This window comes from Podarcis muralis, chromosome 1 (assembly GCF_964188315.1).
Source record: "Podarcis muralis chromosome 1, rPodMur119.hap1.1, whole genome shotgun sequence".
Classification (NCBI taxonomy): domain Eukaryota; kingdom Metazoa; phylum Chordata; class Lepidosauria; order Squamata; family Lacertidae; genus Podarcis; species Podarcis muralis.
In genome coordinates, this window is record NC_135655.1 from 77,284,518 (window position 1) to 77,312,069 (window position 27,552).

The 27,552-nt window shown below is 43.7% G+C and overlaps 1 protein-coding gene across 3 annotated transcripts in view; it reads left to right on the top strand.

The window, feature by feature from the left end:
- The window catches only part of HRAS (HRas proto-oncogene, GTPase), a 61,688-nt gene that overhangs the window by 30,620 nt on the left and 3,516 nt on the right, over positions 1-27,552 (top strand). For all 3 annotated transcript variants that reach the window (XM_028735644.2, XM_028735624.2, XM_028735632.2), the window contains exons 2-5: positions 16,590-16,744; positions 22,907-23,085; positions 25,500-25,659; positions 27,114-27,238. In XM_028735644.2, the coding sequence (XP_028591477.1) occupies positions 16,634-16,744; positions 22,907-23,085; positions 25,500-25,659; positions 27,114-27,233 (570 nt within the window). In that variant the 5' untranslated portion in view covers positions 16,590-16,633 and the 3' untranslated portion in view covers positions 27,234-27,238. The remainder of the gene's footprint in view (positions 1-16,589; positions 16,745-22,906; positions 23,086-25,499; positions 25,660-27,113; positions 27,239-27,552) is intronic.

The following is a 27,552-nucleotide window of genomic DNA, read 5'->3' on the forward strand; positions in this document are numbered from 1 at the left end:
CATTCCTGATCTTTATGGCAAATATGCAGAGTAACTGAAGAGTAGGTTTCATATTTTGCTTTTGTAGTTGAAGCCAAATCTTATTAATATTCTTCTTCTTTGGCGAACACCCGTATCTGAGTAAGATTCTCTTCCATGACCACGGTCTTAACAGTGAGTCCATAAGTGACTATGGATGCCAATTCTGGATCCACGCATCCTTCCACAGTGGAGACATAGGTTTCCAGGTGGCAGTTGATCACAGTGAGGGGTTGCCAAGCATGCCTTCCTCTTAGCTCTTTTCTCCTTTTTGCCCTGATTTCATGCTTCTTCAAAGTCCATGTTCTCCAATTGGAGTGCTCGCAGGCCAGAGTTTCCCAGTTATCAGTGCTTATGTTAATTTTTTTAAAAAATTTGCCTTGAGAGCATATTTAAACCTCTTTTGTTGTCCACCAGCATTTCGCTTTCCATTCTTGAGTTGGGAATAGAGTAGTTGCTTTGAAAGACGATAATGAGGCATCTGAACAACATGACCAGTCCAACAAAGTTGATGTTGAAGAATCATTGCTTTGACACTGGTGATCTTTGCTTCTTCCAGTACACTGACATTAGTTCACCTGTCTTCCCAAGCGATGTGTAAAATTTTTCGGAGACACCATTGATGGAATCTTTCAAGGAGTTGGAAATGGAGTTTATAAGTGGTCCATGTTTCACAAACATAAAGTAAAGTTGGTAGTACAATAGCTTTGTAAACAAGCATTTTGGTTTCCCTGCGCATGTCCTGGTCCTCAAACACTCTGCGCTTCAGTCGGGAGAAAGCTGCACTTGCAGAGTTCAGGTGATGCTGGATTTTGGCATTGTTGTCGGCCCTTGTGGAAAGATTGGAAAAGTGATTGACACTTTCCAACATTACACCATTAAGTTGGGTTTGTGGTACTGCAGAGGGGTTGTTTTTTGCTTGTTGGTGCAGCACTTTGGTTTTTGGGATATTGAGTGATAAGCCAAGTTTTTCATAAGCTTCTGTGAAGATATTTAGGATGGTTTGGAGGTCATCCTCTGAGTGTGCACACATTACATTGTGATTAATAGCAACACGTGTACAAGTCTTGAAATAAATCCACTAAAAAGAGTTATTAATTTTTTTAAAAAAAAGTTTACCTGTGCATCCACAAACATTGAGACAGAACCAGAAGGAAAAACAGCTGAATTAAAACAAGGAAACACAATAAAAAAATTGAGATTAAGAAATACTGAATCAGAGAGGAGGAAGTATGTTCTTGCCAGCTTTGGAAACAGATATGAAAGCTGGGAGCTAAATGGCACCTTAATCCTAGGTTACAGGCGCAACAGTGGGATGTCTAGGGGTACTTTTTTTACAACAAGAATACAAAGCTGAAAACGAATGAGCTGCAGCTAAAATATTATGTTCATTTTTCACATAGTCTAGTCCTTCCCCTGCCCACCCCCTAATATTCTTAAGAGGGTCTGTTCTCCAGTCTTCCGAGAGTAGCTGGAGACAGAAAATGTCCTCCTTTCCTTCCACTCCGCAGTTTTAATCTGAAATCTTAGGTGCAGTACTGTGCCCAGAGCTCAGAAACTGCTCGTGCTAATGAAATGAATGGGAGTTTTGAACACTGGTTCTTGCCCAATACATAATTGCAATAAATCTTTTTGCCTGGAGAGCACTCAAAAGGGAATGGAAGCCTTTATAGCTTCTAAAAGTTTATTTGGTTATATTGATTTTCTTTAGAGGAACTCAGGCTGCTTTTTTATTCTTTTAAGTGAAGTGGAGCATTGATAGGTTAAAGAGCGAGAGAAACATGTGCATCAGCTGGCTATAGGCTTAGGTCCTCCTGACTGGAGCTTGGCAGGAGGTGGCGGCAGTAGCAGTGGAGGCCTGCAAGGTCTCACGGCAGCAGTAACGGGAGGTGGTGGCAGTAACGGCAACAGCTTGCAAGGCTTCACAGCAGTGACAGAGATTGGCGGCAGTGGATTGCGAAGCCTCGTGACAGCGACTCAAAGTGGCAGCAGTAATGGCATAGGCCTGCGAGACCTCGCAGTGGCGACAGGATTTGGCAGCAGAAGCGGCGGTGGCCTGCTGGGACTCGCAGCAGTGACAGGAGATGATGGTAGTAGCGGAATTCTGCGAGGCCTTGTGGCGGTGGGAGGTGGCGGCGATAGTAATGACAGCTTGCGAGGCCTCTTGGCAACACAAACAGTAGGGCTTGCAAGGCCTTGCCGTGGTGGCAAGAAGTGGTGGCACCTGCAAGTCCTGGCGGTAGTGGGAGATGGTAGAAGCTGTGGCAGCCTGCCTCAGCAAGGCCTTGCAGGCCACCTCTGGTTCTGCCACCGTCTCCTGCCATCACCGCAAGGCCTTGGAGGCCGCCATTCCTGCTGCCACCATGACAAGGCATTGCAGGCTGCCAGCACTTCTACTGCCGCCAGCCACTTCTGTGGTGAGGCTTCGCAGGCTTCTGATTATTGTGCCAGGCTGCTGCTGCTGCTGCCCCCCCACCCCCCCAGCTGTTGTTGATCCTACCACCACCAGGCTGCTGCCACTTCTGCCTAGCAGGCCTGCTGGCAGTCCCAGATTATTTGTATGCATTATATTTTATTAAGGATTTTCTTGTTTTACAGAAGTGTAGTGCCTCATATATATTTTTCCCCATGTAACATTTTTACAAATCCGTTTCATTTGTTGAGGCATTAGGGGGAGAAGAAAATAAAAATAAAAATAAAAAAAGGAGAGAAAAGAGAAAGGGGGGTGGAGAGAGGGAAGATGGGTAAGGGTGGGATTGGGTGGCGGTGTTTCTATTATGTTTAATGTGTGTAGAGTTTGGTGTCAGCGTGCTTGTGTTGTTCACTTGTGTTCCTTTGGTGGTGAGAGAGGTTGGGGTTGACTCATCACCATACTTTGGATTGTCTGGAATACCACCCTTTGGTAGCCAAGCCCAAAACCAAAAGTCCTGTTGGGATGCATTTTGGCTTACCTGCTGCTGAAAGTACCCATGAAGTGATTGATAATAACATCATTTATCAGTTTTAGAGCCTTAGCTGGTGATATATTGTGATATTGAAAACCAGTCCAGCCCTGGTTTTAACTTCTGCCTTGGTGAACAGCTTCTTGGGGGTGGGTAATATTTAAAAATCATTCAGTAGATAAAGTTGTTGAAGAAGATCTCATTTCTTAATCAAGACTTTGGTCCTGCGCTACCATAATCAGAAAGGTATTTGTCATAAGTGTTGTAGGAGAGTCTCTTGCTGAAATGCTATCATTAAGCACAGATGGTGATAATTCGTTGGGAGAGGAAATAAATGATACTGAAATATTGGCTCATGGGGCGAGTCGTTGCTTAGCAAATGTGTTGTTCCCAATAAAACACTTTGTGAAGTACAACTGTACTGAAGGATGGCTAATATCATATTCTGCTTTGCCATATGACTTTGATACCAAGTTTGGGTACTTAAAATCTGAATAGTCCAAACACTTTCCACAGTGCCTGAAATTGTAGAAGCCTGACACTCGGAATATCCCAGATGCACGATTCTCCTGCCATTCAATAAAGATGGAACTTAGAAAGTTATCTATAATCCAACATTTAATATCTTTCAGGGGTCATAGAGCCCTGCTAGGAAGGAGAAACAGGAAAAGAAACCTGGGGAATCACATTGAACCAACGTTTCTTTATAGCTTATGCTGAAAAGAGCACCAGCATCTTATTGAGGGGTGGTATTAAATTGTGACACTAAAATCTCTGATCCCAAATTTCCACACCTAATGGACAGTGTGTCGCTGTAATGCTCCCACTTCTTTCCAGCAGAGGTTGGCAGTGTTATGCCTGCTCTTGGCCACATTGCTAATATTCTAACCATCACGGTTGTCTGGAAACACCTTGATTTTCTAATCAGATTGTCATATTTTGCAAAAATGTTGAAGGCTGTAAACTTCAGGATTTGGAATGTAGGACAGCGTCTCGCCCAATATGGGGATAGCTTTAGAGAAAACTGAAACATAGGTTTTTAAACTGGGGTTGGGGTTGAGGAAGTGCTGTGCTCTAGAGTTCCAAGTAGTATAGTGATGGTATGATAACTATATAGAGTCTGGTTGTGCAGAGGTTTTTTTGATCAGTAGAGAAGCAGGCAAGGAAGTGAAATGTCTTTACTCATGATGGCGTGCACATTAAATGTGCCCTGAGGCACACTTTGTCCTTTTGCCCGCCTGGAATGCTGTTGCATGTTAGCACATGCATACACACACACCTTTTTCATAAGGCGAGATCGTTTTAACATCTCTTCGTGGAAAGTAAATGATATGGGTTTTAATTATGTCAGGATGTTACACTTTATTATCATGTGAAATGTTTAAGGATTATCAGTGCATGTCCTAAGGTTTATCTGCCGGTGTTTTGCAGTCCCTTCAGTCCCTACAGCTCCTCCTCTCCAAGGAGCGTGGTTCTCTCTCCACCCCCATTCATTTTATCCTAATGCAACCCTATGAGGGTAGACATATGAGATGTGTCTTTTACTGAAAATGCCTGAAGGATGAAGCAGAGAAAAGGAGGACTCAGAATGGACTAGCATCAGGAGCATGATAGAACTGGAATGTGCTGGTGGCTCAGTGTGTGTGGCAAGTTCATGTTAACACTCAAGAAGTGTTGATTCTTGTATACACATAAGTTTTGGAACTGTTTGCATTCTGCACAACTTCCTGTCCCTCCTCTCTGTCCTGAATGCCCATATCCATACCTCTGTTACAAGAAGTGTCTTTGCAAATCCGCTACACAGTGTCCAGTTATGTTTTTCAACAAAAGAAAGCATGCAAAACAGGCAAGCATCCAGTATGCCTTCTTTTCTAAGAAGGGCTATATATTGTTTTGCAGGAAACATTAAATTTAGATGGTTGCTCTGGAAAAAGAGCATTTTGAAATTTAAATATATTTTTATAGGAGGGGCTGAGGTCCCTCTATCCCCCCAATAAAATATTTGAGCTCCCCCCGCCCCTGTTGATGGCCATTGCCATTCAAATAGTATGCATACACCGCATCATGTGATTGATTATGCAGGCTTGGGCTTACCTGGCCCCCACAATATTTTATTCAGTTTGGTACCCCAAAACAGAGACATCACCTTGCCAACAAAGGTCTGTATAGTTAAAGCTATGGTTTTCCCAGTAGTGATGTATGGAAGTGAGAGCTGGACCATAAAGAAGGCTGATTGCCGAAGAATTGATGCTTTTAAATTATGGTGCTGGAGGAGACTCTTGAGAGTCCCATGGACTGCAAGAAGATCAAACCTATCCATTCTTAAGGAAATCAGCCCGGAGTGCTCACTGGAAGGACAGATCCATAAGCTGAGGCTCCTATACTTTGGCCACCTCATGAGAAGAGAAGACTCCCTGGAAAAGACCCTGATGTTGGGTAAGATGGAGGGCACAAGGAGAAGGTGACGACAGAGGACGAGATGGTTGGACAGTGTTCTCGAAGCTACTAAAATGAGTTTGACCAAATTGCGGGAGGCAGTGGAAGACAGGAGTGCCTGGTGTGCTCTGGTCCATGGGGTCACGAAGAGTCGGACATGACTAAACAACAACAACCCCTATTATTTTTATAACATGAGAAAAATCAGAGTTGCAAGCTGTCCCTTGTTCATTGGCTGATCTCAGTCTTGAAGATTTCTCACAGTGCCCAGTTTGGGGGAGGGAGATGGAGCTCTGAGAATGGCTCACGGATGAGTGAGCTGCTAAGATCACTTTCCACTCAAATAAAGTGTGCTGGCTCATAGACTTGCTGTAGCTCTTTCTGAGATCCTGGATGCTCTGCTGTGTACAGAAAGGACAGCTCAGGATGTAAACAAATGCAGCCAAGGAGTCTAGAGGCTGAATCTGAGATGGGGCCACAATGGCACCAGCCCTGCTGCACAGATGAAAACCTGCCTATGAATTTAAAGATCTAAGTACAGCCCTTAAGTTCAGCATATCAGATTCTGCTTAATTTATTGCCTTGTTGCCAGATTAATTAACCCATGCTGCATATAGGCAGACATTAGCTGGGTTGCAGTTTGGGAGCATCTTTAGCATATCCAGGTATTTCTCTTTCTGTGTGCTTACCCTGGAAGTTTGTGCTCCAGCTGGCAAGAAAAGAAAAAGTAGCTATGGCTAAGAGATGAACCCCTTATACCATGGGTCGGCAAACTAAGGCCCGTGGGCCAGATCAGGCCCAATTGCCTTCTAAATCTGGCCTGCGGATGGTCCGGGAATCGCTGCGTGGATCGCCAGCACGCGTGTTCTTTCCCTCTCCCTCTATCCCCCTCACGTGGCACCGCTGCCGCTCCCCCCCTTCCTCCTGGATTCTCCCCGCCCTGCTTAGAGGAGGAAGGGGGCTGGTCTTTGTTGGCGCCAGCCCCTCTCTGGAGCCCTTTCACACGCCACTCATCATCCCTCCGCCACAGCCAGCCCCTGCCACTCGCAAGACACAGAAGCTGCATTTGTCTGAGTGTTCCTCTCAAGCAGCTGCCATTTAAAGCAGACCCTCTCCGGAGCCATTTTGCATGCCACTCATCATCCCTCGTTCATTTTTTCCCCTTCAAAATATGGTCCGGCCCCCCACAAGGTCTGAGGGACAGTGGACAAGCCCCCCTGCTGAAAATGTTTGAGGACCCCTGCCTTATACCAAGCTTTGCTGTTTTCCAAAAATCTCTCACTAACCCAGGGCACACATATTTTTGTGAGACTGAACTTACACAGTCAATTTTCATAGGAAAACAAGGTGATAAATACATTTAATTCGTTGGTGGTTCCTTCCCCAATGAATGCACATTGTGTAGTAAAAGAAGTAGAACGCTTCCATTGATAGCATTGCATTTTCCTTATATATGTATAAAGAAACATAATTTCTCCAGATGTGTGTTGGCTCTGCATTTATCAGACTAGGCAAATGAGGAAGTATTAAAGGATTTTTTTCCTTCACCGATATAGGCAGAACTGTAACTCTTGTCAAATGAAACTATGTGAGGATGGGCTCCTTTGTTTAGTGGTTGCTCTTTTTAAGTTGCTCATAGTCACATACTCATGAGGTTTCCTACAAGTGCAGATGGTTCTGGGTGCAACTTGATACTTTCTACTGCTGCAGATAGGACAAGTCATATCCACAGTTTCTGGGATGCTAGGTTGCTGGGGAGCCCATCAGAAGGATGGTGACAAAGCTGATGTATCCTGAATGCAAGAAGGATTACATGTAAACACTTAGCGAACTGACAGATGAGACTGACCTAAAATGTCATGATTCAAGAAGTGTTTATGTAAGAATGGTGTGTGTGTGTGTTTCATATCAGACAATGCCAACAGTTCTGTTCCTTTGTAGTTTATATTATCTCTTGCTTTTGAGGGGGACTGTGCCATTTCCAAAGGATTCAGACTAGCTTAGCTTGTCAACAGAGTGAGTTGCCACCTAGATTTATATCTTACCCTGCACGGAAGGCAATATATATACATAGACAAACTCCTTAATGCTCCCCAAAGTCTCATTCTGTAGTTGAGAGATGTCAGGGCAAAGGAGTGGCTTTGCACCTGTGTGATTAGACCCGACTGAAAGCCCATACTACCTTTCTTCCTTTAATATTTTTTTTCCACTGAGAAAGAAAACCCTAGATTGTTTCTTGCAAAATTTTATTTATGTATTTAAATATTTATAGGCTGTACTTTCATATAAAATATTTCAAGATACTAATAAAAAGTAATTGTCTACAGCAGTTTTTTATACCTTTCAGAATATATTTTTAATGACTAAAATATTTCTTCTTTTTAAAAAAAATAAATAAATCACAATAACCTTTGGGTAGCTTCCACTTTGGAAGAACACATTTTACTCCCTTCCATGAAAAAGTTGCATGTTAAGTCAAAAAGGCTATATACAGAATGGAACTAAAACTTCTGAAAATGAGACTGCGTACACACCATACATTTGAAGTACATTATTATTCTCTCTCCCCCCCCCCCAAGAATCTTGGGAATTATAATTTACCCCCAGAGCTATAATTCTCAGCACCATCAACAAACTACAGTTCCAGGGATTATTTAGGGGAAATAATGTGCTTTAAAAATATGGTGCACACACAGTCTTGAGTTTGCTTTGCTGAGAGAAAGGGTTAATTTGAATGTATGTTTCTCTTATCGAGCACTGGTCAGTTTTCAGCTGACAATATAGCATCGCTTCGTGCTCCCTGACTATCAGGCTTGAATTCTGTTCACTAGTGCAAATCTAGAAGGTGGTGGTTTTGACCATCTGTGTTCCTGAAGTGAAGTCTGAAAGAGGCAGAATGAATGGAGAATGGCCAACTGGAATAGACAGAGTACCTGAAAATGGGCTTCCTAGCAGATACTAGAGCAAGAGTAGCCAATATGTCCTTAGACTACAGTTCCCATCATCCCTGACCGCTGATCATGTTAGTTGAGGCTGATGTTGTGATCCAACAAGATCTGGAGGGCACCACATTGACTATTGCAGTGCCAGAGGGAGCACATTAATATTTGTGCATGAAAAGCCTTAGCAGTTCACTGATTATTAAAACATTTATTACCTTGCATGATGTGAAAGATTGTGGTGGAACATATAGCGTTGAACTTGAAGGACTGCAGAGACCTAGGTTCAATTCTAAGCCATGAAGTTCACAGGGTGACTTTTAGCAAGTGAAGTTGCTATCTTGTGGACTAATCTGCCTTTTAGGGTTTTGAGGATAAAACAGAATAATGCCATGTTTGCAACCCAGAGTTTCTTGAAGAAAGGGTAGGAACCAGGTCTGACTATTTAAATAATGTGATTTAAGGCACATCAAGTTTCAATATTTCAGTGGGAGAGTTGAACATACGTTTAACTCTTGTCGATATCAGTGGAATTTTAAAGCTGCTTAACTTTGGCTGCATTATGCCCTGGGTGTGCTTTTGAAATTTACTTTGTTACTTCTGCAATCTGCCATGGGATGATGGGTCACAGCAGTGGAGGATGTTTTGAGGCAATTTGGCACAGCTGGCTTACTACATAATAAATGTACCTCTTGTTTCTCATTTTCCACATAGTCTGCCTTGCTTTCTTCAAGGATGAGCTGCAGTTGTGGAGATATCTTGGGGTAGTTCAAGCGCTTGGAAAATATTTTGTACATCAAGGCTGCTATTGCTACCTGAAATCTGGTTGCACGAGGGTCACAGGTGCCAGTTTTCTGCACACACACACACACACACACACACACACACACACTAATAATGAGGAATGACTCTTTATAATCACCCACTCCTTTTCAGAGTTTTTCTTTTAAAATAACACTTTTTCCTGTGCTTGAGCACATCTGTCAAAATGGACCAGACTGCATTGAAGATCACTCCCTGCAGAAAAGCTGGTCTGCCCCCCCATCCCCCGCCATGGTCTGAAATCAATTGGATAGTTGCTGGCTTATTGGCAACAATCATGAACATTTATGGTGATTATCTCTAGCTAGGAGCCCAGCATAAAGTGGAAGAACCCTGCCTCAGTTTCTCCCATGCATCATGGAAAACTCTGAGGGGGAGGAGTCTTCCATCCTGCTAGGTGGGAGAAACAGATTCTGTTCCTCCTCTAAGAGGAGAATTCAAAGGAAGGGGAGGGTTCAGCCTCACTTTGCACCACACTTTGATGATACTTGGAAACCGTTCAATTTTTTCCTCATCACTGCAGTGGTACCTCGGTTTAAGAACATCCCTGTTTACGAACTATTCGGTTTATGAATTCCGCAAAACCAGAAGTAGTGTCCCGGTTTTCGAATTTTACCTCAGTCTTAGAATGGAAGCCGAATGGTGGAATGGCACCTGCAGCGGGAGGCCTCATCAAGGAAAGTCTTCCTTGGTTTAAGAACGGACTTCCAGAACAGATTAAGGTATCACTGTACTTAGTATATCTAAAGTATGGTATGAAATGGAAAACTGACCTCCTCTTCTCCCACATTCTTTGTGTTCTTTGGGCAGGAGTGGATCTCCGCCACTTGATATCAGACTTTTGTAACTGAAAATAAACTGCAAGAAGTACTGATTATATGTTAGAATATTATTAGAATAGTGTTGTTTCCCCAGTTATATGGCTATTGGATGTTCTGTTGGTTATAGTTTCTGATTCTAAAAGCAAATGAGTTGCTTCTAGCTCACGTATTTCTCTCACCACACGCCCCCCCCCCTAGTTCCATAAACTCACCCCCTGTGCCCCTCTACCCTACCTTATAAAAAGGCATTATTCAGAAAAGCGCTTTGCACGGCCCACTAAGGAAAATAATAACACAATAAAATTCAACAGTAGCAATTAATTGCACGTGTAAGTCAAAATCGTATTCAAATTGTTTAGTTTAATTAATTCAAGAAAAGTGATGAACTTGATCTAATGATACCAGCTTTTCAAAATCTGATTCACACCTCCAGCAGCTTCTGTTGCCCCCATGCCTCTTACCCATAACCCCGCTGCTCCCTAGGAAGCTGTACCCCCCACTTGGGGAACCCCTGCTGTACTACATATTTTTCTTGCTGCTCCTTAGCTCTTGAGTTGTAGCGCCAGACCTGTGTGCCTGCCTGCTTGTAAGGCTCACTTGTGTTCCCTTTGTGACAAGGTGATGATCTGATTGGGATAATTGGAGAGCAGTGGGCTTATCCTCAGCATGGGCATTGTGTTACCTCCATTGGAGAGGGAAGCTTAGCACTATAGGGATGCTGTGGGTTCCAAGGAGACAGAAACAAACTGCTTTCCGTGCATATGTGGGGCCTTTTTCTGCAAGATGGCTGTGTGTACAGCATGGATGAACATCAAAAAAGAATTCAGGATCCTAAAACCTTCCTCTGTGTGCCACTAATTAGGCCATTAATGTGACTGTTTTCCTCTGCATAAAGGAGACGGTTATGGGAGTATAGGCACCGCTGTGCCAGTTGCCTCTAATGCTGATCAGTACTTAATCTGCGTGAATGAAATTAATTGCTGAATCACAGCAGAGTTAAAACCAAAGTTTGAAGTGGGTTTCAGGTTGAAACAAAACCTGGTTGCCACTGATGTAACACTCTGTCTGCATAACCACTTCATTGTGGTTAAAATAATCCATGGAATTGGCATGGGGGAATTAAGCCAGGAGCACGTGGCAATCTTCCAATCTCCTCACCATGATGAGAACGAGTGATGTTACACCTGCACAAGAGACAGGTTCCCACATATTGAAATCAGAAGTTGTCACATCCTGGAAATAATAGAGAATTAGTGAACGGCAAAATGTTGCCATGTGGGGCTTTGGCGAAGGTTGTTTAGGAGGGTATTTTGTATGTAGGAAGGGCTCACAACCTTTTTATCTTTCAAAACATGCAAAGAGTAGTCAGCTCAGGTTCTTCTCCCCAACCCAAAACTAATTACACCATCCAGTGTTAAGATACTTACGAACAACAGCCTACACTTGATTAAAAATGTGTTGTAATAGGGATGGGGGAGAACCTTGCATATGTGTATATCCTCTTATATTGGTGGGTGTGCATATGTTTGAAATAAAAACACCACTTGGAAGTTCTAATACAGGTCATTAGTTTTAATTTTACAGCTGTGCATGATTTCACATGATTTTTTCTCCCCCCGCCCCCCAAAAAGAGGAAACGGCATGAGGCAGTCTGGAGCAGTGAGAGGGGGCATTACCATGCTATGGGGGAAATATGAGGCCAATATGAATTTGTAAAAATATTGATGCCAGGGCTTAAGCCTACCTGAACCATGCTTATCACTTCTGCAAGATCAACATCGGTGCATGAGAAGCTGTGGCTTACAAGTCCTTAGGAATTGTGTTCTGCATACTGGGATGAAACTGTTCTGCAATGTTATTTCACATATCTAAATCCCCCCCCCCCTTCCCATTTAGGGAAGCCTATCTTGCCTCTTCTCTCTATTGGACTTCCAATATGGCAAAGGCTTTTCTATTCTGCAGGCCAGACGTACCTTTCGCCTATTCTGAGGTATGGTGTTGTTGCTGTATTGCTCTTAGTTTTTCAGCTGGCTGCCTGTTTTTACCATTTCTTTGATTTTGCATGTATTTGCATTTTAACCGTTTTCTTATTAACTACTTTGGTTTCTTTCGACAAGTGGTGTATGCATATATCGTAAACTGAAATAAAACATTGCCACCACTTGTTAGAAGATAGCTGTTGAGAGGTGGTGTGGTAGCGGAGCGTGTGAAATCCACAAACCAGCTCTTTCGAGAGGCTGCCTTGGCCTGCCTGTTGCAGTCAGCGCTTGCCTTGTGGGAATGGATACAAGCCTGCCTTACGGAGCTGCTGTAAGGATTATGGAGCTAGTGCTTGTGAAGCTTTTGGAAAATTTAAAGTGCAATTTAAACGTTAAGTATCATAACAGGAGTCAGCTCAGATACCGAGGTGAAGCCCTACTCAAGTGTTAAGCCCCTGGATGAGAGCAGGCATGTGTTTACTTTGAAACAATTTTCTGTCCCTTCGACAAAAAGATTTTGTTAGCGACTGTCAAGAGGTGTGATCCTCTACTCTGTTGAAGATTTGATGGCTCCCTCCATGCTGATTTGCCTTCTCAGTCCATTAGATCTATGCACAGCAGTAAGGAGGCAAAGTAGTTGAAGAAGCCTGACCTTGTCCTATAACAATGAACCTGTGTGCAGAGGTAGCATCCCAGAGAAAAGGACCCTGAATAAGTAACAAGCTTGTGTTTTGTAGGTAGCCACTTTTGCAGTGGAAACATTCCAGTAGGCCTTGGAAGTTTTCCTGAAGCTGAGAAGGCAAGGGAACCTCTTCTGTTACATCTACCTATCTAAAAGACTTGGTGAAAAATTAAGCTAAGATCAACAACAACAACAACAATCAAAGTACATAATGGAAAGTCTGTGGGATCTTGATGCCTGTGCTTCTAGGCCAGGGGCCACCTGCACTGGTCATATATTTTTGCTGAGCCTGAACAAAGATGAAAACAGGACCAGCTCCTCCCTGTGAGCAGTTCCAACCAGTGAGAGGAAATGGAAGCAGCCGTGCAACAGGCACACACCGTTTCAGATCATTAGCATTTGACCCTTTTTGTTGGCTTCTGGCAGGCAGAAGCTAGGGATGATGATGGGCTGCTTTTCTTTTTTCAATACTCAGGCTTTTAGGGGTTTCCCCCCTCCATCTGCTTAGACATGACTGTTCTTTTTTCCATAGAAATATTGTGAAGTAGCTAAAGCTTGGGGGTGGAATCCTGCTGATAATGGCAGAGCAAATTTGAAAAGCACTTTCTGCTTCTCCCTCCCCCAGATACACAGCAGAGGTTGCGGATAGCCAGGCCTAGTGCATTTTTGTTTGACTGTCAGCTTCTTCCAGCTGGCATGTGGGGGGGGGCTCCTCATTACAATGTCTCTCATTCTGAAATTGGGGAGTATCCCGTGGAGAATTAATTAGTTCCGTGTTGCCCGCTCTTCTGTGAGAATTGAGCTGAGGCTGAGGAGAGTAGGCAGAAGGAGCAGGGATGTGGCCCCTCTGAAGCCTTGCGTCAGGGATGTGGAGGTTAGGAAGAAGACGAGCATAGGAAACTGCCTTATGCTGAGTGAGACCTTTGGTCCATCTAAGTGTTTACACTGACCGGCAACGGCTCCAGAATTTCTGACTAGGATCTCCCTCATCCTTGCCTGAAGTTGCCAGGGATTAAGACTAGGACCTTCCATATACACAGAAGATGCTGTGCCACTGAGGTGTGGCCCTTTCCCAAATGGACCATAAACAGATGCTGTTGAACTACAGCTCCTGTCAACCTCAGCCAACATGACTAGTGGCCAGGGATGATGGGAGTTGTGGCCTTCCAGGTATTGCTGCAGCTTGTACGTTTCCCATCTCTGCTTTAAGCTAACCAGAGAAGCACTGTTGCATCCCCATAGCATTTGGAGTTTCTGGTAAGAAATACGAGGGGCTTTTCTCTTTGGAACCCCGGAGAATTTTCATTGAGAATGTTCTGGAAGAGGGGTGCCGCCTAATGTGAGCAAGCCCCCAGCTTTATTTATTTAAGACTGGACCTCTTAATTGTTTCTGCTTCTCTGTTGCGTCTGTAGTTTTAGTAAGTTAAATTGATATTTGTACTGTTCCTACATTTTGGTTATCAAGTTACATAAGCCGCCCTGAGGGCACTCTGGGGCCATATGGCGGGGGTATCAGTATAATAAATGATAAAGGAGAAATGGGATAAAAGGCACTTTGCTGCTGTTTTTCAGTTCTGCTACTGAGTGCCTGTGTCTGATCTTAATGCCATTAATGGAAACTTGCCATCAAAAGGCATAATGCAGAGTATCAAGAGAAAAATTAAATTGTTTCCTTCTGCCCATGGAAAATGTATGCAATTCCCGTAGCGTTAAAATAATAGTAATAGTAATTTATTATTTGTACCCTGCCCAACAATGATTAAAAATACATGAAAATGTCACACATTAAAAACTTCCCTGAACAGGGCTGCCTTCGGATGTCTTCTAAATGTCAGGTACAGTGGTGCCTCGCAAGACGAAATTAATCCGTTCCGCGAGTCTCTTCATCTTGCGGTTTCTTCGTCTTGCGAAGCACGGCTATTAGCAGCTATTAACGGCTTAGCGGCTTTAAGAAAAAGGAAACAAACTCGCAAGAACTCGCAAGACGTTTCCTCTTGCGAAGCAAGCCCATAGGGAAATTCGTCTTGCGGAACGACTCAAAAAACGGAAAACTCTTTCGTCTAGCGAGTTTTTCGTCTTGCGAGGCATTCGTCTTGCGGGGCACCACTGTAGTTATTTATCTCTTTGACATCTGCTGAGAGGGCGTTCCACAGGGCGGGCGCCACTACCGAGAAGGCCCTCTGCCTGATTCCCTGTAACTTGGCTTCTCGCAGTGAGGGAACTGCCAGAAGGCCCTCGGCGCTGGACCTCAGCGTCTGGGCAGAACGATGGGGGTGGAGACGCTCCTTCAGGTATACTGGGCCGGGGCCATTTAGGGCTTTAAAGGTCAACACCAACACTTTGAATTGTGCTCGGAAACGTACTGCAAATATAAAGACAATTCCTCTCAAAAATAGGACATGAAAAAGGGCTGGAGAAAATGGAAGCTGTTATGAATAAGGACCAGGTCACAGAACATATTTTGTCTACATATGAGCAGCCAGAATCATCTTCAGCCACATGCTTGCAATGGACAAACATAATGTGTGATCATACAGCTGGCACCAAGTCCCTTAATTATGGCAGCACTTATTTCAGTCACTGTGGTTGTAGGAATTGCTGCTAATTCTCTCCATGATTTACCCCCTTTTTACATTGCATTACATTTGCATGAATGGTGGGGGAGGGTTGTTGCTGTTATTGATGTTAATTTTTTGTATCTTTATTTTAGATCTTATGATTTATGTGGAAATAGTTCACTTTGGTTGTATATTTTTTGATATTTTGTTTATTGTTTGTGACCACTTTTGTTATGCTGTAATTATGTATTTTTTCCTGTTGTAAGCCTCCTTGAGTGTGGTTTGGCCTATGGAAAGGCAGCATACAAACAAAATTATGTCTGTAAGCATACAAGAAGTGATCAGGACTTGTAGCAGTAGCATCAAAAAAGTATTTTATGAATCTCCTTCCTTGTTAGTCTCTAGACCATTTAAATAAAAAATAGCTTTAAAAACAATGCAAAAACTGATAACTGAAGATAGGTGTGTGTGTTCTGTATTGTTTTTAAACCTCAGGCAGCCATGTTGAAAGCCCTGCTCCAAGTAACTATAGAGCAGGCTTCTAAAAAACTAGAATCTTCAAGGAGAAATTCTCCTGCAGAACGCAGTGACCTTCTGAGAATACAAGGAGTAAGATGGTCTCTCAAATAACTGGGTAATATGCAAGTAATATGCAAGAATTGCCCCCCAAAACGTCTATGAAATTGCCTAGCAATGACAGTTAATTTTCAACATTGATAATAATCATTCTTCATTGTTGAGAGAGAAAACTTCATCATAACACATGAAAGAGCAAAGCAGGCATTCTGTGTCACTAGTAGTAGCCCATTTTTTCGTGTGCAAAGTGTTTATCTCATTTTGTCTTTTTTGCATTGGCCATGTGAAAGGCTAAGTTAGTCAAGACAGGGAGGGGTGGGGTTTGAAGCCTGTCCAAACTACACTCTTCATCATCTGCACTGTTCTGACAATGTATTTTAAAGCAAACTACTAAGCATTGATTTAACTGGGCCTGAATAATGAATATCCATTTCTTGCTTCGTGCCAGTGCTTCGCTTTGCCTGCTCATTGTTTACATAATTCCTTAAAAGGGCTCTAATAAGAGGGCTTTAATCCCCTTCAGGGCTTCTGGGTGGGTGTTGAGGGCTGTCCACATTCCTGTAATGACAGCAATCTGCAACTAGCTGGGTCTTGTATCAGCAGAAGAACCTGAATAGACCGCTGACCTTGACTACCAGGTGCCTTTGCTGTAGCTGCTTTTGCTTTGCTCCAGAGGCTCTTGCGTCGTCATGCTGTGATGCTGTTCACTGTGCCATGGTGTCAAGTAGCATTAATGGCAAATAGTTGTGTTAAGGGTGGGGCTGAGGAGTTCATCCAATATTCATGTGCTTTATATCCAATTCTCTTCTCTTTCAGGCCGCTGTGTTTTGAGGGAACCCTGAACCGGGGTTGACCAGAAGATGACCGAGTACAAGCTGGTGGTAGTTGGGGCAGGAGGCGTAGGGAAAAGTGCTTTGACCATTCAGCTTATCCAGAACCATTTTGTCGATGAGTATGATCCCACGATAGAGGTAAGCACCTGCTCATGTTCAAAACTAACCCATAGACATTTATTTTTAATCTCCCTCCCCCTTTAGCCTTGGTTGTCTTTGCATCCATCATGGGCTCCTACGAAAGCAGTCAAATACAAAGCTTAACCCAACTTCAGAAGCAGTTTATAGAAGAAAAGCAAAAGCTCTCCTTCCTTGCACAGTAGCAGGCCCTCAATGGAATAATAAGCACAGGAGGAGAGATGCTGTGGAGGAGACACAAAGTCAATTTGAAATCAATCCTACTTGAAAGAGAATGGCTGGCAAAAAAATATTTACAAGCCACCATGAGCTCCACCACTTTTTGAGCTTGTGGCGACTTTAATTATTGCCATGCTTTCTCCTTGTGGATAAGGTAGTAGCCAGAGAGTTTGCAAACCTGAGTCACCTCTGGTGCAAGTTTTGTATGTTAATCTACACATTCAATAAATTCACAAGACAGTCATTCTGAAACAGTACAACTCCAGCTTGCCAGTGGGAGATTGCAAGAGTTTTTTAATGGTCTCCATGGGAAAAATCTCTGCATGTGAGAAATCGGGGAGAGGTGTGTTTGCAGTGGTGGGTATTGTGATTGTCCCTTTCACCTGCAGTCATTGCTCTTGGCATGCTGTTCATAAAACACATATGGTTGGTTGACTGACCAAACCCAAAGAGTGCTCATCCTGGGAAAAAGTGACAAGTGGGGTTCTGCCTCAGGGTTCTATCCTGGGCCCGGTGTTGTTCAATGTCTTTATAAACGACTTGGATGAAGTTATAATTGAGGGGATGCTCATCAGATTTGCAGATGATGCCAAACTGGGAGGGGTAGCCAATGCCACAAAAGACAGAATTGGGATTCAAGATGACCTGAACAGATTAGAGAAGCTATACCGATGGCTTCAAGTTATAAGAAAGGAGATTCCAACTAAACATCAGGAAGAACTTTCCGATGGCAAGAGCTATTCGACAGTGGAACAGCATCCCACGAGAGATGGTGGGCTCTCCTTCCTTGGAGGTTGGATGGCCATCTGTCATGGATGCCTTAGTTGAGATTCTTGCATTGCAGGCGGTTGGGCTCAGGGTCCCTTCCAATTCTACGGTTCTATGAGATACACACCCACACTTACTTAGGTGGAATATAAATAGCTTAAATAAAAACATTTTTATATACACACCCACTCACACCTCCAAACCCTACACACACACACATGTACATGTGTATGCCACATACATATGTGCACACCTGCATATAACCTTTGGGCTTCCTTCAGCAATCTCATGTGGCGTCTGTCCCAGATTTTCCTTGCAAAGAGAGAAGTTGAAAGATTGCTTTTGCATCACCCTGATACAGAATGTTTCCCTCCATAGCCTTGAGGGGCTAAAGTGTTATATAACCCAGAAGCTATCTTTCTCTCCCCCCCCCCCCCATAGGTTGTCTGGGGAAGAACCATTGGGGGTGCAATAAAATGGGAACAAAGATACCTGGGAGTTGGAGTTCTTATAAATAAATTCTGCTAATGCAAAATAAAGTGAGAATTGGTGACTTCTTTGAGGCCTCTTGCATTCATTCACATTTGCTAAGGTCATTCCACCAGCATTTAAGGATTCCAAAGGTGCTTAACCAGGCATAAGCAAACTCCAGCCCTCCAGATGTTTGGGACTACAACTCCCATCATCCCTAGCTAACAGGACCAGTGGTCAGGGATGATTTCCCAGACCTTAAATATGGTCCTCAAAACCTGAGACCTCATCAGCATTTTTAAGGTTCTAATTGTTCATTTAATGAGGTGTTGATATCAGTAGTGTAAAGCAGCACATCTCCCACATTTTCAGAATTTGTACTTACAGAACTGATTTATATAGACCATCTCAGAGATGATCTCATCAGCAGACTTTCCATTCTTTACAACCTTTGGCCCTTTTGTTGTTGGGGTGGGGGAATGTATTTTTTCCTTCAGATTTCTGAACTTGGAACTTTCTTCAGCTGTCGGAGCATTATTAAAATTTGCTTTTTGACTAAGATAAGCATTAAAATACTTTCTTTTTGGTAGAGAGTTGGTTTTGCTTCCTCTGTGTCTCTCTTCTCTTATTTTGCTTTTATTTACTACCTGCAGTTCTTCCAGTACAATGAAAACGTGCTGAGTAAAGCTTATTCATATAACCCCAACCACTGCCTAGCATCAGGCATTTTGATTAGGGGAAGGAGGGGGGGAATGGGGTCGGCACTGTGACACAGTCGCGGACTATGTTGCTTTAAGTTCCGGTGTCACAGCAGCGTTGGGAAACTGGATCTAGCTGGTGGGCTGAACCTTTATCTCCCCTGGGGGCCAAGTTTAACATCAGGTGGCATGTTTTTGCCTGTGTGGGTTAGCAGCTGATTGTCTGGGCTTGCAAAGCACCTCCCTTGGAGCTGTGCAGGCCCCAACTGTCAGTTGATTGGCAACGCTTGCAAGCCCTCCTTTGGCCCAGTTGTGTCTTTACTTCTCCCACCCAAGTGTAGGGCAGGTGGTTGTGGTTTGACCAAAGCAGCCTCATGGCCCAAGTGGTCTCAGAATATAACATCTGGTGTAAGGCAGGTGAGTGTGACTTGGCCAAAGCTACCTTGTGGGCCTGATTACTTTTGCAGATTGGAGCTTCCCTCAGGGGTCTTCTCTTCCTTATGAGCCCCTTGACTGGTGTGAGCTGATGTTCCCTTTTGGTTTGTTTTTAAAACATCTGTGCTCTTGCTGCGCTTCCAAGCAGTCTAATCAGTCGCAGGATTCTCCTACCATGCTGAATCCCAGTTAGTCTTTTAACTGCAAAAATGGTGGCTGGGAAAAACGGGGGGGGGGGGGGACAATGGATTTGGCTAATAATGACAAAATGGACAAAATGGATACGTGTGCATGTTTACTAAAAAAACAAGTCCCTTTTTGTGAATTGATATGTACTCCCAGGTAACTGCATAGGATTGCAGCCTTACTCAGTTGTTTTTGGAATCAAAAAGTTCAGTGCTAAGGATCTGTATATGCATTGGTTCTGTTTTCCTTGTGAGAAGTTGATGTAAATGCAAACATGCAATTATTATGCAATTACATTATGATGTGAATTATGCAATTAAATTATGATGTAAATGCAAACATCTTCTACGGAAACAATTAGCAGGATAAGGCTATCATGTAATTAGTGATCTAGTAATATGGGGTATGTCTGCAAATGATTGCCTTGTGCATTGTAGAATCGAATATTTCAGGTGCAGCTGCAGAATCCCGAGAACCTTTACTTGATTAAAAAAAGGCCACATCTCTAGCCTTTTGGTTGCGAAGAATGCTTTGAAAACATGCTCATTTAGCCTGCTTACAGATTAAGGGCTGGTTGTGCAATGACTGGGAGCGAAATGTGTAAACTGTTTTATGTGGTGTGTGTAATCTGTGTTAGAAAAAGTTTCACATGATCATGTCATTAGGTACTGAACCAGTTGAGAGATGAATGTGCAGGTGGGAACTTGCCCTTAGAAGCCAGAAAGGGTCTGTGAAGGTTTCTATACTGTGATCTAATTTGATATCCCTTATTTTGATTGTGGGGATTTGGGTATTCTTTTGGAGAGGTTTCCTCCCCTCCCTCAAAAGTAGATGTACGCACCCTCAGCCTGAGCCACACTGAAGCAAGCTGCATCTGTATACAAAGATGGGAACACAGTGCTGGAGCAACCAAAGAGACCATTTCCATTACGCTTCTGAAAAGCCATTGGGGAGGCAGCTGATACATTATTGATGGGGTTATATAAATGCCTCTCTCTCTCCCCCTCTCTCATGAAAGAGTGAGATGCCAGTCACCTTGAAAGCAGCTGGCATCAAGCCAAGCAATCACTCAATGTTCTTGGGCTTTTCAGTTATTGTTCTGTCTCCCAGGTCCCCCTTGGAGAGTTAGTTACTAGGATGGTCACAGTGAAGCATATCTTAGAAGCATATCTGGGCAGTTTCTGAATATTTAAAGAGTGGACTGTGGGATTCAGCAGCTGATATATATACCTTTGTTTGTGTCAGAACAGTAATACTCTAGTGAATTAATAGGTATGCTTCTGGTTTCCAAAGGAATTTGGAGGCCCCTTCTTAATGTTTGGTTCTTTTTGGAAGTCAAGCCGTTCACTTCCTTGCCCCTTGGTTTTCTTCCAGGAGCAAGGGGCAGCTATGCACAGTGTACATTATTCAGATAGTTCTGGGGTAGTGAGGCATATGGTGGAAGTGTGCATGTGCCTTATCCTCGGTGTTGCTGTGTTCTGCTGCTGCCTTCTTCCCTCAGCTCTAGCAAGCACACTTTCACTTTTCAGGTTGCTAGGCAGAAAGTTGAAAACCAGAAACTCCAAGGTAGTGTACTAAAGGAGGAAAAGGAGATCGCATAAAAGCTGAATGAATTTATTTGCCTCTGACTTTACTGTGGAAGATAAGGGCGGATGAACTGTGTGTGAACTCACATTTTCAGGGAGTCCATAGCCCTTCAAAAGTTGTCATCACAGAAGTACCTGGTAAATTACTATATCCCATTTAGAAGTATTTCTCAGAACAGCTAATGCCACAAATGAGTTGGGATTGTTAAAACTGTTGGGGATTTTAGGGACAATTCTCTCAGAATTTGAGATAAAATGGGTTCTTGGCCTTTGGGAATGGAAGGAAGCCTTTCCAGTCAGTGTATTTTATAGCCATGCAGAATGGAATGCTAGAATAGACCTATTGGGTGTTCTCATAGGTGTGACTTAGTCATGATGTGCTGTATTGTGGATATAGGCACACAGAAAATGCTTATGCTGCACATGAACTCCATTCAGTGCTTGCCCACGGTATATTTACTAACTGGCCTGTATGTGGTGTGACCACAGGAGATGATTGTGACTCTCCCTTGAGCAAAGCTGCTTTTAGAAGGATTAGTATACACTAAATACAGCTAAGAAAATAGGTGTGTTAAGGCTGGGCAGCTCTGGTGTCAAAGGCATACCTTGTCTGTCCTCAGGCAGCCCTGTCAGTTCCAAGAACAGGGCCTTGGCTGTATTAGTTGCTACTCTGGCACCAGAGGTGTCACCTCTTCAAATGTTCCTCTTTCCATTTTAAGAGACTGGCTTTAACCAGCAGGGTAATTGAATCGAAATCCACTCAGACTGAGACGGCTTCCTGACCTGTTAACACCCTCCTGCTCTTTAAATTAAGGTGTAAGAATTGCTTTCTGCTAGATAAAAAGTCCATACCCCCCTCCTGCCACCAGGAAGTTTAAAGGCAGGCCCACCAACAACAGTAGACCTGTGAGATGGTTCTTTGGAGGAAAAGAACATAATGGCTATAGTATTATGTTCAATAAAGTCCTCCCTTCCTGCTAATTTCCCCTTTCTTACTGTGTGATTCTCTTTATTATTGAAGGTACTGATGCTGGCAGGCTAACAGAATATGTCCTGCATTCCCTGGGACATTTGAGCATCCTCTTCCACAGCAATTCATGAATTGAATTTTAAGTGGAAACAGAGCTCCTGTAGGAGAGGCCAGTGCTGCACAGAAGTGTCCATATGCAGAAGGGCTTAACGTGGTCATTAGGCAGACGCAGCATGGACTTAACAATGGATAGATTTGATGGCACAGGAGTGAGCATCAGATTCAAGAAGGGAGAGACTTTGATAAGAAATGAGTCTTGTGTAGGAACCTGGAGGAGGAGGTGGCAGTGGCAAGATAAAGAGAGAGCTAAACTGACCTAAATTCACCCCTCTTTAAAATTCCTACTCACTAGATTTGGGTGAGTCCAGCAGTTGAGCAGCATCTCAGTTGTGTTTTTCAGATGAGTGCCTTCTAATCTAATTGGCTCCATTAGTAACTAGGGAAAGTAAGCTAGGACTATACATCCAGGAGCAAGGGAGGACCCCAGCTGAGATGATGTCTCAGCCCAGTGATGAAAACACCAAGTCAAGGTAACAAGCAAGTTAAGCAGCTGGAGGGGAGGGGGTCGGGTTGGCAGTAGAGCAAGGAGACCAGGGCATGCTACTCTTCCATTGGTTCCGTCACTAAGGAGAGAAGCAGAAGGAAAACAAAAAGGTAGGATTCAGGATTGCCATAGGCGAAGTAAATGAAATACAGATAGAGGAGATACGCTGGTGCTTGCTTGATTGCTCCTCTTCTAATGCCTCTTAATTCTCCTATGGCCCTGCAGGATTCCTACAGAAAGCAAGTCGTCATTGATGGAGAGACCTGTTTGTTAGACATCTTGGACACAGCAGGCCAAGAAGAGTACAGTGCCATGCGAGACCAGTACATGCGGACAGGAGAAGGCTTCCTTTGTGTCTTTGCTATTAACAACACCAAGTCCTTTGAAGACATTCATCAGTACAGGTCAGTAGAAGTGAGCTGAGCAGCAGAGGGCATTGTATCATATTCCTTTTGAGAAGGAAGACCTGGAGGGGAGGGACCATGCTGACTCCACTTTCAGATTATGCTGTTCTACAATTCCACCACCCGAAAAATGGAGCTTTTACCCGATGATCAAGTTCAGCAGCTGGCTAATAGCAGTTGTTATTATCCCAAGGAGACTGCTGATGGGCCAGGGTGAGAGCTCAGTAATGTAGCATTTTAATGTTTCTGGGAGGTTAAAAGGAGAAGCAGCTTCTCTGCTAATTAGTGGAGCAGTAGTTTTCGTGAAAGGGATGTTGTGGTGTCTTTCCTTGAGATCCATGCTTTTTCTTTCCGGCCTGCTCACGATATATATTGCTCAGACAATGCAGATTTTGCACTAGAAAACCTGGTTCCCACATGAACTGTGCAAATTAAGCACATTAGTTTGCACAATTTATTCTGCTTCCCCCTCTCTTACTAGACATGGGGTAGGGCAAGAAATTCCTGAGCAATGAAGTTCTGTTCCCAGTCTCTGTTAAAAAAGTAACCTGCTCTTTCTCTAGGTTTCAAGATTTCAGATGGCATTGCCTATATATATTTAAGCATATTTATGCAACTATAAGGGCCTCTCTTCTGCCTTATATTTGAAACGGCTCAGGGGTTCTCTTTTTCTTGATCTGGAAAGACTCTGCTATGGCAATGTTTGAGAGCTGTGACTGTAGAGTGGCAAACAGGGTCCCACTGTGCTGAGCAGGAAGAACATTGCTCAGGGTGTGAGCACAGACCCTTTGTCAACAGCAGACTACACCCAGGCTCAGGGCCATACATCTCCCCAGGCCACCGGGCTGCTGTCCAGGTGCAGGATGTTTCCATGTGTCCCTAGGGAAAAAGCCAGGCCTCTGTTACTCAAACAGATGACTGCTCAACTCCCTACTTCAAAAGATGTAAACACTGAGGGACATTGACTCAAGAGATGCAGGACGGCTTTTCCAAATCACTCTATCCTCAGATTCCTGATGAGTTTGCTACAAAGCTTTCCTTCAAGAAATGCTACGTGCACACGGACATAAGCACTAACTTCTTGCTCAATTCTCAGTGTTGAACATCAGAAAAACAGGGATACCTTGAGTCATTTTTGACCATAAGAAAAAGACAGTGAAATATTCACTTCTGTTTTCACAAATATTTTATACACATCATCCTGCATATTCCCCGCTCCCCTAGTAGGTTAACAAAGCTACGCTTCTGTTTGTAAATTATTATCATTATTGTTATTGTCTGCTGAAAGCTCAGAACCCCAAGCATCAGGATGTTTGGCAGTGGTTCTGCACTTGGGTTGATACCAGGAGACCTCTAGTATAGCTCCCTTGCTGTTGTGTCCTGGCCCCTCCTGTGTCATTTGCCTCCTGTCCCTCCATTTTCTTCCGAAGCCCCACACCTTCCTGTGATAGGCCAGTCCCCCCCCCCTTTTTCCTTTACTTTCCTTTTTTATTATTTTTTTTAATTTTTTTTGCATCAAGACCATGGGTTTTAATTTGTTGGCAGATGTGTATGGATTGGTAATGTTCCTGGCATTCTTTGAGGGGTGGGGAGGGATTAGACTTGAGCTGCCTTCTGGTGTTTTTCAAATCTGCGGTTCTGCGAGTTCTCACCTTCTACCACTTCAGTGTTTGCTCAAACGCCACCAAGTTCTGCATAAACAAATATTGTGCTAAATTAAATTATGCAAGACATATTTCCCTTGGGACACGAGGCTCTTCCAGTAGTAGCAATGCTGAACAAACACTGCTGAAGTGTCATCGCTACTGTGGAAGAGATGTTGTAGTAAATGGCCAGTGTGAACCTTGGCCTTGATAAACTTCCTTCTGTGTAGAGAATTTGAGTTTATTTAGCCTTTAACTTTTCAAAAGGGGCAGGACACAGATTGCAACCTATATATCTTCGCTGTACTGTTTTTGGTGCTTGCTAAAAACTTGTTTATTTAGGCAAGGCCAGAGCGTGCAACCCCAGAGTCGTCCGTGACTGGACCTAACGGTCAGGGGTACCTTTACCTTTTTTACCCAGAAATGTAAAGTTGAGGTGTGTTTTAAGAGGCGCTTTAAAGTATTCTTTAAATTCCTGGTTTTATTTACATTTTGAAATGTTTTGATCCATTTCTTTTTAACTTTTGGCTTTTTTCGACAATTTTCAGGCATATTTTATTTAAGCCGCTTAGATATTTTTTATGTTGAAGTGGTATACAAATTCTGTTAAATAAAATAAACGCAATATATAACCCTACTTGTGAAATTGGGAGGCAGAGAATGTCTACAGCACCATTCTGCTTTGCTTCATCGTCTCTGATCAGGACCTTAAAAATGCAGAAAATGGTGGCTTTTCCTTCATTTGCTCAACTTCTGCTTTCTCCTCTGCAGGGAGCAGATCAAGAGGGTGAAGGACTCTGATGATGTCCCGATGGTATTGGTGGGAAATAAGTGTGACCTTCCAGCCCGGACTGTGGAAACCCGGCAAGCCCAGGAGCTGGCTCGGAGCTATGGGATTCCCTACATAGAGACATCGGCCAAGACTAGACAGGTATGTAGCGGGCAGGCGTGCAATTACTTTCCACCTTTGGAACAAAGAGAAGAATCCAGCCTGTATTCCCAAGAAATTGTCTTTTAGTGTGTTCTTCTAGCTCTCTCCTATGAAAACCGAGCTATAACTTCAGTAGAGGATTTCTAAAGCTTTGGGCGTGTGAACCAGATGGGGATTCTGCTATCCCCATATCACATCTCAGCAAGTTGCAGATTTGGTCTGTCAAATTATTGAGACTGAATGAGCGTTTGGCCCCAATTTTCAGGAAGAGCACAACTTTCATAGTGTAGCCTTCCAAGTTTAGAAGCCTGCTTTGAGTGTTTTTCTGCCCTTTCTCTGGCTGGGAGAAACTGTCCAGCTGTTCTAGTAATGGCAGAAAGCCCTGTCTCCCCACCCTTCTCGTCCACTCCCTTCCTGGTAGCCTGCTTACCTTCATGTGTTGTACAGAAGGATGGATGTTGGGCTTTCCTTTTCCTTTGTATAAGACTGCTGTATGATTGACAGTAGTGAGGCTGGCACCTAGCCCCACTGAGCAAACGCCACACATGTGCTGTCGGTCTCCCAGTGCTCCAGCTGCTAATTACGCAGCAGGTTGTGTGGCCTCTGCTGATGGCCCCTGAGCGCTGGGGAACATAAGTGTGAATTACAGAGGCTGGGATTGAGAATGATTTTTCCATTAAGGCGATGCTCGGATAAAGCTGGCAAGTAGCCTGGCTCAGCTACTGGCTGCAGTCTTCTAAGTGACAGCGAAGACAAGGATTCAGCCGGAGGCAGTGGTTCTCTAGGGACTCTCACTGTGCTGTTCTGTACAAGCCATTTCCTGTGCCCAAGTTTAGGCACCTCTGTGTTCTCTCAGTTAATGGTCTCGCCGCGGAGGCATGAGGTCAGATAAAGTGGGCAGTGCAGAATACACAGAAAGTGCTGCTGTGCTCATGGGAATAACCAGTGCTATTTTTCCAGAAAAAGAGGTGACAGAGCTCACCTCTTGTTCTCTTACAATGGCAGTGGCACCCACCTGAGAGGTGCGTTCTGGCTGGGGGCAAAAAGCACAGGGAAATAGCAGTTTGCCATATCCTTGTATGGCCTGTAGTTTATACCTGGCCCTCTCCATGTGATTCCAGACCCACAGGCAGTACAGATGTTTGTGTGAAGACATAGGTCAGTCTGTGAACCAGTCGCAGGTTGAACTGGTGTGTTACTAGTTCACAACAACAGGGTATTGTGTGTGTTCTCGATTTCTGGAATCAAACATCCATATTTCCAAGTTCTCATCTATACTATAAAGAAGTAGTCTTTGTTTTCTTCACTAGTGTCCATGCATTCAGAACCAACCCCATCGGCAGCAGAAAATGGATTCTCAGTGACTCTTTTGGATGGACTTTTGGTGTTGGTGAATATGTATGTGCGTGAGAGAGAGGAGTTTGTTCTCAAGACACTTTGTTGCTCTCTCACAGGGAGTTGAAGATGCCTTCTATACTTTAGTGCGGGAGATCCGGCAGCACAAACTACGCAAATTGAATCCCCCAGATGAAAGTGGCCCAGGCTGCATGAATTGTAAATGTGTGATATCATGACTAAGGTAAGATGGTGGGGAAATGAACAAAGCATGTAGGGGAAATGCCCACTTCCCCAAATCATCGACTGCAACTTAAGTGCTTGAAGAGTTCCTTTTACCTCCTGAATGGGGCAAAACCAGAAGCAATGAGCATTAAAGGCACTGTGCTGAGTTCCTCAGTCTTGTTCGCAGTGGGTGATTCCCTCAGTTGTTCATATTTATGAACTAGATCAGGCATCCCCAAACTCGGCCCTCCAGATGTTTTGGGACTACAGTTCCCATCATCCCTGACTATTAGCTAGGGATGATGGGCGTTGTAGTCCCAAAACATCTGCTGG